This window comes from Elephas maximus, chromosome 8, assembly GCF_024166365.1.
Source record: "Elephas maximus indicus isolate mEleMax1 chromosome 8, mEleMax1 primary haplotype, whole genome shotgun sequence".
In the NCBI taxonomy this organism is placed as follows: Eukaryota; Metazoa; Chordata; class Mammalia; order Proboscidea; family Elephantidae; genus Elephas; species Elephas maximus.
In genome coordinates, this window is record NC_064826.1 from 46,178,406 (window position 1) to 46,195,880 (window position 17,475).

At 39.1% G+C, this 17,475-nt stretch overlaps 1 protein-coding gene across 4 annotated transcripts in view; it reads left to right on the plus strand.

Moving 5' to 3' along the window:
- SLC26A5 (solute carrier family 26 member 5) overlaps positions 1–16,946 on the plus strand; it is a 37,194-nt gene extending 20,248 nt beyond the window's left edge. The window contains exons 8-18 of one of the 4 annotated variants that reach the window (XM_049893087.1): positions 3,277–3,424; positions 4,432–4,545; positions 5,372–5,449; positions 6,140–6,235; positions 6,495–6,601; positions 10,919–10,988; positions 13,412–13,504; positions 14,064–14,186; positions 14,821–15,021; positions 15,642–15,696; positions 16,762–16,946. In XM_049893087.1, the coding sequence (XP_049749044.1) occupies positions 3,277–3,424; positions 4,432–4,545; positions 5,372–5,449; positions 6,140–6,235; positions 6,495–6,601; positions 10,919–10,988; positions 13,412–13,504; positions 14,064–14,186; positions 14,821–15,021; positions 15,642–15,696; positions 16,762–16,946 (1,270 nt within the window). The remainder of the gene's footprint in view (positions 1–3,276; positions 3,425–4,431; positions 4,546–5,371; positions 5,450–6,139; positions 6,236–6,494; positions 6,602–10,918; positions 10,989–13,411; positions 13,505–14,063; positions 14,187–14,820; positions 15,022–15,641; positions 15,697–16,761) is intronic. The other 3 variants (XM_049893088.1, XM_049893089.1, XM_049893091.1) reach the window with 3 other exon arrangements.
- Positions 16,947–17,475: the final 529 nt, after the last annotated feature.

A 17,475-nucleotide genomic window follows, 5' to 3' on the forward strand; every position in this document is an offset into this window, starting at 1 on the left:
GGTTTCAAATTATATATTACTTCATCTATTTTCTTTTATCTAACTCTATATTCTTAAAAGGTATTATTCTCTTTGTATTTGAAGGAACAAGAGTGGCTACCAGCTTCTCCTTCACACTCTGGCTGTCTCTCTGTGTCTCTGTGTCTCTGTGTCTCTATCTCTTTTACGATCTCTTTCTCTGACTCTCTCGTCACCCTCTTTTCTGTTTCTGAGAGAATGTCTGAAATGCAGAATCGGACATTTGCTCAGATGTTGGACTCTGATGGAACCTGGCATGTTCAATCAGGCCTTGTCCTCCAGCACCAGCTGAGAGTCCCCTGGGCAGCAAAGAGAGCAAGAGTAGCTCTTTATTCCAGAGTTCACCCCATAAAGCTAGTGTTGTAAGAGGAGGTATGCACTCTACTTTTAAACTTCAAAACAATAAATTGGTATCACGAACGTGTTATTTATAATGATTCAGTGTAAAGCTATAACACAGAAATTGGACCTTGCTTTTCTATTTGTGTTTATATTTCATAAAATACTTTATATCCACCGTCTTAGTTGATGCTTACAATAGCCCAATTCACAATATTGGTTATTATCCCCATTTTACAGATAAGAAGGCTCATTCATTCTCACTTACTCTGCATATGCTTATTGAGTGCTATCATGTGCCAGGGTGATAGTCGTTAAAAACAAAAAAAACAAGCAAGTAAAAAAACCCTGCCCTCATGGACGTTATATTCTATCGGGGGAAACAGACAGATAATAATCTAATAAATGAAAAGTGCTATGAAGAAAAATGAAGCCAGGTAAGGGATTGGAGGTCTGGGGTTGCTGTTTTAGGTAGGGTACCAGGGAAGGTGATATGTGAGAGACATGAATGAGGGTTAGTGACTCGTTGGTGAGTCCCAGCCTGGACCCAGAAGTCAGTCTTCTGATTTCCAGTCCTGTGCTTTCTATCACTCACCAGGTCTCTAGCATAATGTCATGTGATAAACATTAGCTTTGGTTGGATCCAGTAGATAATCCTATTTAGTTACTAATCACAAACAATTTGATTAAATAGGAAATTCTTTAATCTTAGATTTCCCCCTTTTAAAAATATGCTGATAGGTTAAGTCCATATACCACCTGATTTCTACCTAAGACATACCCAAACATGTTGCTTTCCCCCACATGAGAGAATTTAGTTTTTAAAAAAAAAAACATTTTACCTTTCTGGAACTTGCCTACCCGGACAACTTACCTTTTTGAAAAACTTTGCCCAAAACCGAGCAGGAAGCAAGTAATACCTTACCTACCTATATACAAAAAGTCATACTGCTTCAGTTATCTGTGAATCTTATTACTGCATAACAAACCACCACAAAACAGTGGCTTTAAACAACCACTATTAATTCGTTAACAATTGTTCAGTCTAGGCTGGGCTCCACTGGGTGGTTCTTCTGCGGGTCCCACCAGGGTCTTTCATGCAGTTGCAGATGTCTGAAGGTATGACTGATGCTGGAGGATTTCACTCACATGTCCGACACTTCAACTGGAGTGGCAGAAACAGCTGAGGGCTGGCTGACGTCTTCTCTTCACGTGGTATCTCCAGTGGAGTAGCCAGACCTCTTTATATAGCAGCTCAGGGCAATAAGAAAAAAAAAGCAGAAGCTACCAGGCCAGGCCTCTTCAGCCACTCATACAACATCACTTCCATCATGTCTGTTAGTCAAGTTACAAGGTCAGACCAGATTCAGTGTGATGGGAAGTAGATTCTACCTCTAGATAGCAGGAGTGGCACATCCACACAAAAGGATGGGAGGAATTGTTGGTGGCCATATTTGCAAGCAAACGGCCTCATCTGTCTACACACACAAATAAAAACATAAAGGTTGCAGTACCAGAAAGTGACAGATTGTTAAAGATCCCAATCATGGCAATATATCCTGTTTCTTGGTTTACTTTTCTTACTCATTCCAAAATATACCCTTTTCTCATACTCTTATTCCTCAGGCCCAAACCTCCTGCTTGGCCTTCCTCCCGGTTAACTATTATGCAGCAAGGTGCAAGGGAAACACATTTTATAGTCAGACCACCTGGCTTTGAGTCCCTGCTCCAACCTGGACAAATTAACATCTGTAAGCTCCATTTTTAACCTATAGATTTAGAGATGCAGGCATCTATCCAATAGGATTGTTGTAAAGTAAAATAAGATGGCATACGTAAAGCATCTAGCACATAATCTAGGCTTCATAGATGTTAGTTTCCTCTGCCTTCCTCCCCTCCCTTTCCCTTACCCCAGAACTTGAGACTTCCCTTTTATTACCTATGCTATTACACAGTACCAGTAATAGGCATAGGGAGGTGGGGGCTTCATAGTTTTTGTTGTACTTAGATGAGCTCTTTGATCTTGGATAAGTTGCTTAATCAACTATGCTACATTTCCTTTCTCTGTGAAATGTGGATTATGATGTTGCCTAGCTCACTGGGCTATTGGAGGTAATTAGATGAGCATAAAACCTGGAATATAGCTAATAAATGTTTGTTGTTATAATAATTGTTGTTCATCAATTAATTATTTATTATTATTTCACTCAATGCCCTTAACTGGGGCAGGATACCTTTGCAAACTTCTATTGTCCCTTCCCCCGTAACATTCTAGGGAATCCCTATTTTGTCCCTTTAGGACAGGGTCCCAAACTACAACAATAAGACCATAAAAGCTGGGTTTCCCATTCTGGGGTTCTAGGAGTCACACTTTTGGCCTCTCCAGATTCAGGAAATTCCCCAGGTGAGGTTCAAGGATTCTGCTATTCCTTTTCCTTGTTAGAAACTCATGTAAAGGAGAGGTAAGACTCAGAATCCTTACATCAAACAAGAGAGAGAAGTGAATACCTAATTCTCCTCTCAAGATAGCTCAACACTCTCCTCACCTTAAGACTTTGGTTCAAATGTCTTGTGACATCTGAGCACTTTGCTGACCCTCTCTCTTCCTGGTTCTGTTTCTTAATTATACCTGCCATACAGGGTGCCATGAGGTATGAGGTTACTCCGTTGATAAATGAAACAGTATCTGATCTTTGCTGATAACCTATCCAAGTAGAAAACCAACACTCTAGGATTTGGACCTGTAGAGAACCTGTTTATAGGAGGGTCTTCCTTTTTACAAAGTCAGAGTTAACAAGTGTCTAAGCTTTGATCACCTTATTTGCATATAACGCCCCCCCCCCATAGTGCTCCCCTCTAGTTGCATGTTTTTTTCCCAGTAGTCACAACACTCAGGTTAAAGTCAGCTTGACCTTTCAGGCTACTACCTCCAGCCAATCCGGATACCAGCCTCTTCCACCTCGTGTACGTGGATGCCATTGCAATAGCCATCGTTGGATTTTCAGTGACTATCTCAATGGCCAAGACCTTGGCAATTAAACATGGCTACCAGGTTGATGGCAATCAGGTAAAATCATTGATTTCCTGCCAGTGTTTCATAGTGGTACAATCATGTTGTATACAGAAGGCAAATGAACTAGACTTACCAACCTCAGTAGAAAACTTTTACTTGGATGATGAATGGGTCCAGAGCATGTATTTATTCAACACTACAATTTTTTCATTATTTATGTGTGTTAGATAATCAGGACCCTGAGGTACAGAGTCCTACCTTACCTCATGGACAGGGGTCCTGCTAGGAAGGTAAAATCTCCAATCTGAGGCTTAGAGTTTGCCATACTTCTATAGATGCTATCCTTATTTTTAAAGCTCACAGCCTGGGAATAAAATGTATTTGCAGAACCATTTCTTCCCCAGTAGGAAGCTTTCTCTTTTCTTATTATACTTTGAGTATATGACTCACTACTGAAATTCCACAATTTTCTTGGCCACCAACTTTTGTATTATAGCTACAGAACCCAAACAGCATGAGCTATAATCTTGGCTTGACAATGCCCATTTTAACACTCTGTGTATCTCTAAGAGGAGACTAATTGCCCCACATTCATACAAAATGCAGTGATCAGACTAGGAAAACCCTAGGAGGTCAGCCTAGGACTCACTGGTCTCAGGAAGACAGTGGCTTGTATTTATTAATGAGCAATAGCTCAGACATTTAAAAGAAGCCAATAGTCCTACATACTAACAACTTTCTCTTAAACAACAAAAATATTTTGTCTGTTTTGCTGCCATTTTCTTTAAAAAAGACTTTTTAATAGCATCATTTGTGAGGTAGAAATTGTGTTTGGGGAGGAGGCTGGATGGGGAAGCACAGCATTTATCTCCAATACAATAAAAACTCAAAGTGTCAAAATATACAAGAATTCTTATTTTGAACTCATGCCAAACAAATTCTTGTATCTGAAAAGAGAAAGAGACACCCTGTATCATTGAAAATATATATTAAATGGGCCATCATGCTTTAGTTCCTGAAGAATGACCTATCTCTTTTGTGCTTTGTTTCCACTTGGAAAGGAGCTTATCGCCCTGGGGCTGTGCAATTCCATTGGCTCGCTCTTCCAGACATTTTCAATTTCATGTTCCTTATCACGAAGTCTTGTTCAGGAGGGAACTGGAGGGAAGACACAGGTGTGTATACAACTGGCTTCTGAGGACCCATAATTTGGGTGGTAATTAAATTTTTAATCCTTTAACTTTATTCTGAATCCATACAAAGCTACTCTGCCTGCAGATCCATGCTCCAGTGAGCAGTGTAGTGAATCAGAGGAAGGCATGATTGAGTGAATGAATTATAGGGGATTGAATCGGCAGAGAAGAGGTATATTCTCCAGTTAAAACAGAAAATTATACAACATGCCTTGCTACTAGTAAACCTCAAAGTTCAGACTTGGGATGTTATCTTGAAACCCTGAGACTAAGTATGGGCAGGATGCCAACACTCCAAAACAGCCTTGTCCAGTAGAACTTTCTGTGATGACAGAAATGTTCAGTATCTGCGTTGTCCAATACGGCAGTCACTAGCCACATGTGGATGAATTTTAAAAACAATTAAAACAAATTCAGTTCCTTGGTCACATTAGTCCCATTTCAAGTGCTCAAGAGCTGCAGGTGATTAATGGCTACCATATTGGACAGTAAACAATCGTCTGAACTCTTCTGGCCCTTGTAGGTCTCAGGTCTGCATCAGACATCTCCTTTCTCCCACTTCCAGTGATGGCATTTCAGTCAGGGTATTTAAACTTTTCAACTTCTGCTTGAACGCTATAAGAGGAACCAAAACTTCAGAGAGGGAGTAGCAAGGAGTTATAGGTTTATGTAGTGGTTTGGATGATTTATTTGAATCCATAGTTTCTTGATCTTCTCACAGTGGTTATCAAAAGAGTAAGACCTACCTACACCCCACCTTTTACTCAAGTCTCCTAAAAGCCCCTTCCGTGTGTCTTCTCTCCTTCAGCTTGCAGGTTGTTTGGCCTCGTTAATGATTCTGCTGGTTATATTAGCCACTGGATTCCTCTTTGAATCGTTACCTCAGGTGTGTAGTATGAACATAATGTGAGATTTTTTCCATGTGCTGAGATTTTGCTATTTTATTTGTTTATATTTTGTGGCTATTTATGAGTTTTTACTATAACCCTAGCAAGGTGGCGTAAGGAAAAGGGCCAGGGATAGGGCCAGGATCTTGCCCCACACTCTACCATCAACTGTCCACAGGACCTTGGGAAAGTCATTCCAACTCCTCTGGGCCTCAGTTGCCTTATTTATAAGGTGAAGGCTTAGACTGGCTCACCTCAAAGATCACTTCTCTCTTTGACCTTCTATGACCTTATACTTTCATGTATGAGATGGTTTACAATCATAAAGCATTTCTTTGCTGATATATTTAATATAGGAAAGATCAAGAATGATATAAAGAGTAGAGCAAATAATAATGTAGGAAGAACCATTGGTGAAATAATTCCTCGCATGCCAAGTTTAATTCTGAACCTCTTGACCACAGTACAGGTTTGCTATTAGAATATAAGCCTGGTGATTTTCCAAGGCCCAGTTTAGGTGACCAAGTCCTGAAAATTCAGTTGTTCGTGACTCCAAAAGTAACACCACAGTCACATAGCAAGGGAGTAGGGAGACAACATGGGAGGGCAGGAAGAGGACACCGAGGAACTGACAAAGGGGGCTCTTCGGACAGGAGAGGAGAGGCATGCATAGATGTGTTGTGTTTCAGGCTGTGCTGTCGGCCATTGTGATCGTCAACCTGAAAGGAATGTTTATGCAATTCTCAGATCTCCCCTTTTTCTGGAGAACCAGCAAAATAGAGCTGGTAAGTAATGAAGGTGATTGTTAGGTGGATATGTCTTAGGAGCCAATGGAGTAGTGCTGATAAAAATGTGAGAACGAAAGAGAAAAAGAAAAAAAATGAGAAAGGTAAGTTAGTTGCCTTTATATGCTGTAGTTAGGCAAGGTAAAAGTAAAAAGTAGCTTTGGTTAATTACTGCTCTGTGTGTGTGTGTGTGTGTGTGTTTAACGCTTACTGAATTTTTAGCACGTTTTTAACGTAAACCTTTGTGTCTTTTGTTTAGACCATCTGGCTTACCACTTTTGTTTCCTCTTTGTTCCTGGGACTGGACTATGGTTTGATTACTGCTGTGATCATTGCTCTGCTGACTGTTATTTACAGAACACAGAGGTGAGTGGGCAAAGTGGGAAGGGAGCGAGCGTCCCCGCTGAGACTAGAGCTTTGACTTTAAATGTCGGCTGAAGCTTGAGTTGGTGGAAGTTGAGCCTTTCAGCATGCGAGGAAGCTGTAAGACTCACGGGTCTGTTGACTAGATCAAACAAATACATCAAGTTAAAAATTCAGTGTAATTTTGTCAGGTGTCCTGCTGTGTCACAGTTAATATATCCATCAATGATTCTGTAAAAGAGCCTAATTGTTGTCATTGTTCTTGACATTCTGGTCCCAATAGTAGGCTGGTTTATTTACCCCTTGTAAATGAACCATGTGTTCTTACAGTTTGCTTTGGTGCAGGCTGCTGACTAGGTTTCAATGACGTAGAGCAGACTTTGACACCAAGTTATTCCTTGTCCCTTCCTTTACCTTGAACCATTATCACCTGTCATCTCTTATCCCTAGTAGAAGCTGAGCCCACTGTGGAAGGTATAAAATAACCTTAAAAAAAAAAAAAAAAACTATATTTATGATAAAGAAGTCACCATAAAGAAAGTAAAGAAACATTATGTCATAGAAGTAGCCTGGACTTTAGAGTCAGACAAACTGGGTTCAAGTCCTAGCTGCACCCTTTATAAGCTCTGTGATTTCACATAACCTGTCGGAGCCTCAGTTTCTGCATCTGTAAAATGGAACCAATCTTTGCTATCTGAAAAAGTTGTAACAAGAATGAGAATAATGCATGCAAAGAGCATAGCACAGTGCCTGACATGTACTGCACACCCAACACATGATGGTGTCCTTCTGCCCTTAACACAATAGGAATTAAAATGAGGTTAGTCTGTAGTTGCAAATCACATAATGGTTCTTAAAGTTTTGACTGCAGTATGTTGAAAGGTCACTGGATGGGGGTGTTGACCCTTTATTTGCAGAAAAATAAGATGCTCCCCACTATCCAGAGTAGACAATGGACATTTTGCTCATCAAAAATGACCTGGGGAAAATGTTGATAACATGTGGGATTCCAAACTCAAGAGAAGAATTAAGCTAGTTTTCATAACAAATTCTAACAGTTACCCATTTTTATCTAAAAGGTTTTTTCCCCATTTTTATAAAGAGTAGTGTTCGTACATATGATCCTTATATCAGAGTTTTATAACGCATCATAGTTTAAAAATGTCTATATCCTTACCAGCCACATATAGAATTTGAGATAATTTTGTTTTCTTTACCAAATAAGGTTTTGTAGTTTCTTATCAGAAATTTTAGAATTGAACAAGTTTTTTAAACATACCATACTTTTCTTTCTTCCCAAAATAACAAAAGTTGATTTTTTAATATTCTGTCCTTTGTTGATGATTCTGCTCTAATAAAAGTAGAATGTTTTAAACTGTAAAAAAAAAAAAAAAATTAAGAGTTGATTAGACTTGAACTGGGCCTTTCAAGAAGGGTGGGAACAAGATGGCTAGAGAGGAGGTGTGAGATGTTTTAAGCTGGGGAAATAGCTGGATAGAGATCTGGAGTTAGGATTAAGTTTTTGTAGAGTGACTAGAGTGACTGCCTTAGTCCTCTATTGCTGCCCTAACAGAAATACCACAAGTGGATGGCTTTAACAAACAAATTTATTTCCTCACAGTTTAGGAGGTCAGAAGTCAGAATTCAGGGTACCAGCTCTAGGGGAAGGCTTTCTCTCTCTGTCAGCTCTAGGGGAAGCTCCTTGTCACTTTTCAGTTTCTGTTTCTTGATTCCTTGGTGATTTTCATGTAGCTTGACTTCTATCTTCCCCCGTCTCTGCTTTCTTGCTCCATTGCTTACTCAATCTTCTTTTTTGTATTTTAAAAGAGATTGATTCAAGACACACCCTACCCTAATACTCCCTCATTAACATAACAAAGAAAACGCATTCCCAAATGGAATTTTAATCACAGGTATACCCATTGCCATCAAGTCGATTCTGACTTATAGCAACCCTATAGGACAGAGTAGAACTGCCCCCCATAGGGTTTCCAAGGAGCAGCTGGTGAATTCGAACTGATGACCTTTTGGTTAGCAATCATGCTCTCAGTGACTGTGTCACCAGGGCTCTTCCAACCACAGGTGTAGGGGTTAGGATTTACAACATATTTTTTTGGGGGGGGAGGGCACGTAGTTCAATCCATAACAGAGACTGTGAGGCCAGCGTGTCTGGAAGAAGTTCACAACAGGGGTGGTAAGTCTAGATCCTGGGTGGCCTAGAATGGCAGATTGAACAGGATGAAGCTTTGGATTTAAACTCTGAGGATCAGGGAAAGTTTTTAGTCAAGGAGTATCTTTAGGATAAAATCCAAAGTTCTAAAAGACCCTTTATGCTCCTCTGCCCAAAACTGATGGGTTTTCAGGTCCCTGAGCCTTCTAGGCTCTCCCAGCCCTCTACCCCACCAACTATTTTGCCTAAACAGTTATCCCTTGCCTTGTCCCATTCCCTTGGATCAGCCATTCTGCTTGCACCATTAAAAGCTCAACTTTGAGATTAGCTCCTCAGGAACTCCTTCCCTATAACTAATTTCCATACCCCATGCCCCCAAATCTGGATGTGATGTTCTTCCTAAGCACCTTCCTACACCCTTGACCTTATATCTACAATATCAGTTATTAGTCTTGTATTTGTCTTAAGACATCACTATTGTGAGCCTCTTGATTGTAGGGCCATGTTCCCGTAGTCCAGTACCAGGCACATAGTATGTGTTCTCTGAATGCAGTCAAAGGAATCTACCCAGAATAGCTAACACTTGTATCATATATTCTAACATACAAAGCATTTTCACATACATGCTAGGAAGCACCAGGGCATAGTGGCAAGACTATGGAATTTCAAATCAAAGACCTTGAGCCATATTGTCTCTGCCAGACTCTCTGACCTTGAACAACTCACCTAACCCCACTGAGCCTCTATTTCTCATCCACACAGTGTCAGTAATAACTCCAGTGGATTATTCATAGGATATAATAAGGTAATATCAGGTGCTCAATAAATAGTATCTGTCATCCTTACAGTATCTACTTTGAGCCAGACTCCCCTGTAAGAAGAGTTGGGAATTAGGCCTGTCAAAGAATAACGTTTAAAATTTATTCAAACTAAACTAGGAACACATCTGTGTTAATTTAAATGAGATTTTGTTTTCTCCCCACACCCTCAATTGAACAGACCGCCTTCCCTCCTTGAATCAGTGACTCTAGTTAGAAACAAGAAATCCTCTCTCCAATAGGAGGAGGATATGGAATGTGTTTCATTGCCTCTATGAACAACTGTCTCCTTTGCCATGAGACCAGAAGAACTGTATGGTGCCTGGCTACCATTAGTGAACATTTTGATAAAAGATTCCATAGAAGGATCCTGATCAGAAGGGGAAAAGTGCAGAACAGAATTTCAAAGTGTCATGGCTTAAGACTTTCTGGAGCCAAGGGGACTGGATGAACCCCTGAAACTATTGCCCCAAGATAATCTTTAAAACTTAAACTAAAAATATGCCCTGAAGTCTTAAAACCAAACTATAGTTTAGCTTAACTAGTAAAAAATGTCTACCTTAAGCATTATACTGTTTTAAGAACTATCTATATGGGATCAAAGTGACAACAACTTGAAATATTAGACAGGAACCTTATGGAGTAGTGAGTTTATGTTAATGGGGAGGTACAACTCAGAAAAGGAGGGTGAAAATGGTTGCACAACTCGAAGAATGTGATCAGTGTCACTGAATTATACATGTAGAAACTGTGGAACTGGTATATGTTTTCCTGTGTATATTCTCAACAAAAGCAACAAAATAAATAAATCCCCTCTCCTGTAGAATTAGAGCAGGAGGGCAATTCTGTCTACTGAGTGGCATGAGAAGAAGTTGAGTTACACATCTCCCTGTCATGACTTGAACCCCACACAATTTATTTTGCCCCCATCTTTAAATGCGTGAGTCTTTTGTCCTGGTCAGATTGTTTATGTGATATGTATGTGTGGTATATGATATGTGTGTGCGTAGGGGTGTGTGTGTGTGGTGTGGTATGGTATGGTATGTGTGTGTAGGGTGTGGTGTCGTGTGTATGGTGTGTGTGTGTGTGTATGTGGGTGAGGTGTGTGTGTGTCAGGTTGTGTGTAGTAGATCCATCATGTATTAGTCTTAGAATGGCACTGGGAAAGTGGTATATGTGGAGTCCTTCTGCAAAGGCACCTATAAGAATTAAGCATTCTTGAATTCACTGACAAACCTGTGCATGGTACGCAAATGTGGAAATTCTTGTGTTTAAATAGCATACTGCGCTTCAACAGAATTGTGTTTTAACACACTCACTCTCTGTCTCCAGTCCTAGCTACAAAGTCCTTGGACAGCTTCCTGACACTGATGTGTATATTGATATAGATGCATATGAGGAGGTAGGACCTTTTTGTAACATTTTTAAATGGTTGCAGGTATTTGATGTGATTGGCTAGATGTTGTTTTCATCCAGGACAGAAAGTGATGGTGGGAGTGGGAGATGTAGTGGACAAAGTGAAAAGCCTGAACTTCAGTTTACTTTCCAGATTTAGTTGTGTAGTTTATAATACTGTAATATTAATTACTCAGCTTACTGATATTTGTTTTTTCTTTTTTATGGGAATAAATACATATTCTTGGAATTAAAGTATATATTTATAAAATACTAAATTGTTTGAGAGGATGGTTTGTATGTCTATGATTTTCTTCCGATGAATTTAAACCAAAGGTAAAACATTAATTTCTAACCATGTAAGAGATAGTTGGCAGGACTGTGGAATTCTCCCACTTCATTTTTATCACTTTTTTTTTTAATTTTTATTGTGCTATAAGTGAGAGTTTACAAATCAAGTCAGTCTCTCATACAAAAATTTGTATACATCTTGCTGTATACTCCTCGTTGCTCTCCCCCTCATGAGACAACACACTCCTTCTCTCCACCCTGTATTTCCATGTCCATTCAGTCAGCTTCTGTCCCCCTCGGCCTTCTCATCTCCCCTCCACACAGGAGCTGCCCACATAGTCTCATGTGTCTACTTGATCCAAGAAGTTCACTCTTCACCAGTATCATTTTCTATCCCATAGTCAAGTCCAATCCCTGTATGAAGAGTTGGCTTTGGGAACGGTTCCTGTCTTGGGCTAACAGAAGGTCTGGGGACCATGACCTCTGGGGCCCTTCCAGTCTCAGTCAGACCATTAAGTCTGGTCTTTTTACGAGAATTTGAGGTCTGCATCCCATTGCTCTCCTGCTCCATTAGGGATTCTGTTATGATCCCTGTCAAGACAGTGATCAGTGGTAGCTGGGCACCATCTACTTCTTCTGGTCTCACGCTGATGTAGTCTCTGGCTTATGTGGCCCTTTTTGTCTCTTGGGCTCATCTTTACCATATGTCTTTGCTGTTCTTCATTCTCCTTTGCTCCAGGTGAGTTGAGACTAATTGATGCATCTTAGATGGCCACTTGCTAGCATTTAAGACCCCAGACACATCTCACCAAAGTGGGATGCAGAACATTCTCTTAATACATTTTGTTAAGCCAGTTGACCTAGATGTTGCCTGAAACCATGGTCCCCAAATCACTGTCCCTGCTACTCAGGCCTTTGAAGTGTTCAGGTTATTCAGGAAACTTCTTTGGTTTCGGTTTCGCCCAGTTGTGTTGACCTCTCCTGTATTGTGTGTTGTCTTTCTCTTCACCTAAAATAGTTCTTGTCTACTATCCAGTGAGTGAATACTCCTCTCCCTCCTCCCTCCCTCCCAACTCTTGTAACCATCAAAGAATATTTTCTTCTCTGTTTAAACTATTTCTTGAGTTCTTATAATAGTGGTCTCCTACAATATTTGTCCTTTTGCAACTAATTTCACTCAGCATAATGCCTTCCAGATTCCTCCATGTTATGATATGTTTCACAGATTCATCATTGTTCTTTATTGATGCATAGTATTCCATTGCGTAAATATACCATAATTTATTTATGCATTCATCCATCGATGGGCACCTTGATTGCTTCCATTCCCACTTCAGTTTTAATGGTTAAAATTATAGCTTAAAATGTCCTTGGTTTTCTTTTGTGGAATTTCAAAGACCTTTACAAAATCTTTTTAAATTAGTTTTGTCTGTTTTGTCGTATGCTTGAGAAGAAATTATCAGGCTTGCTATAATGTATTAGGAAACGAGGCTGATGTTAGGATTGCTATTTTTTCCCTCATCCCAAAGAATTATTTGCTGGATTACTTGTTTTCAAACTGCACCCTAGAGTTCCATGAGGCTTCTTGATTAAACATTCACTATTCTGCTTGTGTCTTCCTGCCTTTCCTGGTTCAAACCAATGCAAACCTCTGTTCATTTACCTGCTTCTCACAGCCTGGGTGGCAGCCTCCCCTCTCCTATCCATCTTCTTTTCTCTCTTTTACTATTTTCCAGTTCTTTCTTATTTGTGGTTTATGGTAATTATGAGACAAAAACTTTAGAAGAAATTGGAAGATGTGCACTTTTAATGGCTTCCTTCTCAGTACTTATTTCTCCAGAGTGTGATTAGGTAGGGTAGTGTGACATTATTTTAACTCTGCACTTCTGGCGCAGTGGTCAAGAGCTCAGAGGCTGCTAACCAAAATGTCGGCAGTTCAAATCCACCAGCCACTCTTTGGAAACCCAAGGGGCACTTCTACGCTGTCCTATAGGGTCACTATGAGTCAGAATCGACTCCACGGCAATGGGTTTTTTGGTTTGTTTTTTAATTAATTTTCGAATTGGGAGAGGGAGACAATCGCAGTTTTGATTCTGAAATGTTTCCATGTGTTAAATTCACTAATATTTTACCCCTCAGGTGAAAGAAATTCCTGGAATTAAAATATTCCAAATAAATGCTCCAATTTACTATGCAAATAGCGACTTGTATAGCAATGCATTAAAAAGAAAGGTGAGTCTCAAAAAATTAAGGTGGTTATTTCTGAGGAGGGGAGCTGAGGGGTTGACAGGTGGGGATGTGAGGGCAGTGTAATTGTCTCGGTGTGTTCTTTTATACTGTTTGATTCTCTTTTATCACATGTATATACTCTATTATTTTGAAACATTTTAAAGGAAATGAAGTAAGAAAAAATAATTTTAGGTTTCTTACTTGAAATCATGTGTTTTCGTTTGGCTATGTTTAGAACTTGGCCCCACACTGCCCCATATGTAAGAAAACCTCCCAGCTCGACCCACAGAATCTTTTATGTACAAAAATCTGGAAGATATAGGTTTGAAGAATACTACTCTAAAAATTCTCTTTAATACTTTAGCTTCTGGTTGTCTTGAATCAAGAGTGAAAATAAGAAAGGCTGCCAACATTCTTTTAATAGGGAGGCAAAGGTAGAGCAAGGGTTCTGGTGGTAACTTGGCGTAGAAAGCAGTTAAGCATGAAGATTAGAAATTGAAATGCATCTTGAGGGTCCTTGAGAGCCATGAAGTGATTCCATGTATATTGCTGTTCTATAAAGACGGGAGTGAACCCAGCACTCATAATGAGTGTGAGAAGAAAGGCCATGAGGAAGTATGCGAAGGAAGTTGGGAATGCAAATATGGCCAATGCCACTGTTGTCAAAGTGGTAAGTAGTCTTTTAGTTGCTATTTTCTCTTCTGTTTTGATCTGCAGTGCAGCCACCTTTATTCATGACTGAGGTTTTACAGCATGAAAGTCTTAAAATAGGAACTCTTAGAAACCATCCTTTATATATTAAAAGCACACAGGAGTCAGTTATAAGAATGCTCTGATTATAAGTAGTGATACCAGCCCAAGAGAACGTTGTTTTAAAAAATAAAAACCACACAGTACCTTAGCAAATTTTATAATTAGTACTTTGTTGTAGATTTATCTAGCTGATAATAAAAAAAAAACATTAAAAGCTGCTTTTTGCTGTTTAGGCTTATGGTAGCTTATAGCCTGTCCTACTGATGTTAATAGAACTATTTTAGAAGTTAGGGAAAAATGGATATGACCGCTAAGATGAGTTGATTTCGTTAGACAAAAGGAGGAGGAGAAGAAGAAAAGAAACTGAGCTAAAATTGAATGTCGCATACACATCCTTTTTTGTTGCTTTACAAGGCTGGAATATGACAACTATTTTAGAAGCCATCTGGTATAGCTAATAGCTTAACAATATAAGAGCAGATTCTGACTTTCCATTATAAATCTTTCCAAGAACTAAAAATGCACGTTGCTCATAGAACTCTGGTTGGATTTAATTCTTGACATAGGGTGCAGAAGTTGATGGAGAAGATGGCACCAAACCTGAAGAAGAGAATAATGAAATAAAATATCCCCCAATAGTCATCAAAAGCACGTTTCCTGAAGAACTGCAAAGATTTATGCCTCCAGGGGATAATGTCCACACTGTCATTCTGGATTTTACACAGGTCAATTTTATTGATTCTGTTGGAGTAAAAACTCTGGCAGGGGTAAGCATCATCTTGAACAAGTCCTTTAGTATCTCTGTGGCCAGTTCAGCCATCAGTAAAACTAGGTAGTTGAGCTAGGTTCCTTTTTCAGCCTTCAATTCTTTTCATCGTTGTTGTTTTCAACATTTGATAACGGAAAATTTCAAAACTATACAAAAGTAAAGAGTGTAGCATTAAGAATCCCCATGTAACTACGACTCAGCTTCAACAATTATCAACTTATGGTCAATCTTGTTTCATGCATCTATACCCCACACTCACTTCCCCCTTCTCTCATTATTTTCAAGCACATCCCAGTCATTCCATCATCCTTAAATATTTCAGTTTATATCTCCAGAACAAGAGGATTCTTTTTTTTAACGATTACCATAATACCTTTATTAGATATAAATAAAATTTACGGTAATTCCCTGATATCTCTAATAAGCACTGTATAAAAATCAAAAGAAACACAAAATTATTTTTAGATGATTAGCTCAAGAATACATAATTATGAAAGAGAAGTAGCCCAAGGGAATTCACTAGAGTTTCCTATATCTCTGAAATACATATTGATAGAAAGAGATTTTCATCTGGTACAAAGTCAAGAGAAATTAAACTTTATTTCAACATTATTACAGATTGTAAAAGAATATGGAGATGTCGGTATTTATGTATATTTGGCAGGATGCAGTGGTAAGTACACTTCTAGATTGGGGAGAAGTTTTAACATATTGATTTTGTTTCTCTTTTTTAATAACTACATTTGGAAATATTTTCCTTTATTTTAGCTTTCAATAAAAAAAAAATTATTAAAAATCACCCCACGCCAGTTTTGAAATTAGCCACTTTACTCATTCATGTCACTGTGTTACTTGTGGCGGCCTCCTGAACTGGAATTGGTGGAAAGGAGCTAATAAACCATTGTTCTGGGCTAGTATTTTTTTTTTAGTAATTATTTAATGACTGCCATCAACATATTATAGTTACATAAAATCATCCAGGTTGCCTGTTTTTCTATCCAATGGTTTTAGAATACCTGGCTTGCTATTTTTGTTCTATACTAAATTTTGGTTAAAACAGTGCTTGAAAGTTAAATGTACAGAAGGATATCACTTTTCACCTGTCAGATTCACAAAAATAAAAAATGCCTGACAACATGCTTGGTTGGCATACCTTGGGGGATAGACTCAGACGCTGCTGGTGGGAGTGCAAACTGGTGCAGCCCATATGGAGGGCAGTCTGTCAGTATCTTTCACCAAAATTATAGACACACTTATCAGTTAACTCAGTAAATCCAGAAATGTTCTGCCCACATTCAAAATGGCACAGGTACGTGGTTTATCATTATAGCATTGGCTGTTAAAACAAATAACTGGCAACAACTCAAGTGCCGAATACAGAGGGACCAGTTAAGTCAACTAGGGTACATGTAGACAATAGAATACCATGCAGTTGTAAAAAACATTAAGTAGAAAAACAATGAAATTGTATGTTTAGTATGCTATCTTTTAGGTAAGAAAAGGGGGAGGAATATATATTTATGTTTGTTTCTCTTTGCATAGAGTACTACTGGAAGAATATACAAGAAACTAATAAAAGTAGCTTCCTGGGACTGGGGCTATGGTGTGATGGGGACAGGGAGTGGAGTGAGACTTTTTATTACATCATTTTGATATTTAAACTATATCAGTGTGTTACTTTTTTTTTTTTTAATATTCAAGACTGATACTGGCCTAATTTTCTTTTCTTCTTTCACAGCACAAGTCGTCAATGACCTCAGTCGAAATAGATTTTTTGAAAATCCTGCTTTAAAAGATCTGCTGTTCCATAGCATTCACGATGCGGTCTTAGGCAGCCAAGCTCGAGAGGCCCTTGCTGAACAAGAAGCCTCAGCTCTTCCTCCCCAGGAGGACTCAGAGCCGAATGCCACTCCGGAGGCATAGAGGAGGGACTCAGCCTGGGACCCAGTTAAGAGCCTCTTGCAAAATCACTAATTTATATATTTTAAATACTAGACATTAGGATCTTTTCTAAGGCTAAATTCTAGTAGTTACGGCTTGATTTGGAGGGTGAATGACGCATGGCAAGATGTATCTTACTTGTGTGTGTGTGTGGTTTTTTAATTGAATATTTCAAAGATAATTCACAATGGTCTCTTGCCTGTATCTACTACAGAGTGACATTTCAATTACTTTTTAGTATTTTCTTTGCAAACCAAGCACATAAAATTTTTTTCATTTAAGTGCTTTACCTACAAATAGGTTATGTTGTCACCAGATGAATAATGGTTCATTGTTTTTGTCCTGGAAACCCTGGTGCATAGTGGTTAAGTGCTACAGCTGCTAATCAAAGGGTTGGCAGTTCAGATCCGCCAGGTGCTCCTTGGAAACTCTGTGAGGCAGTTCTGTGTCCTATAGGGTCACTATGAGTCAGAATCAACTCAGCGGCACTGGGTTTGGTTTTTTGGTTTTG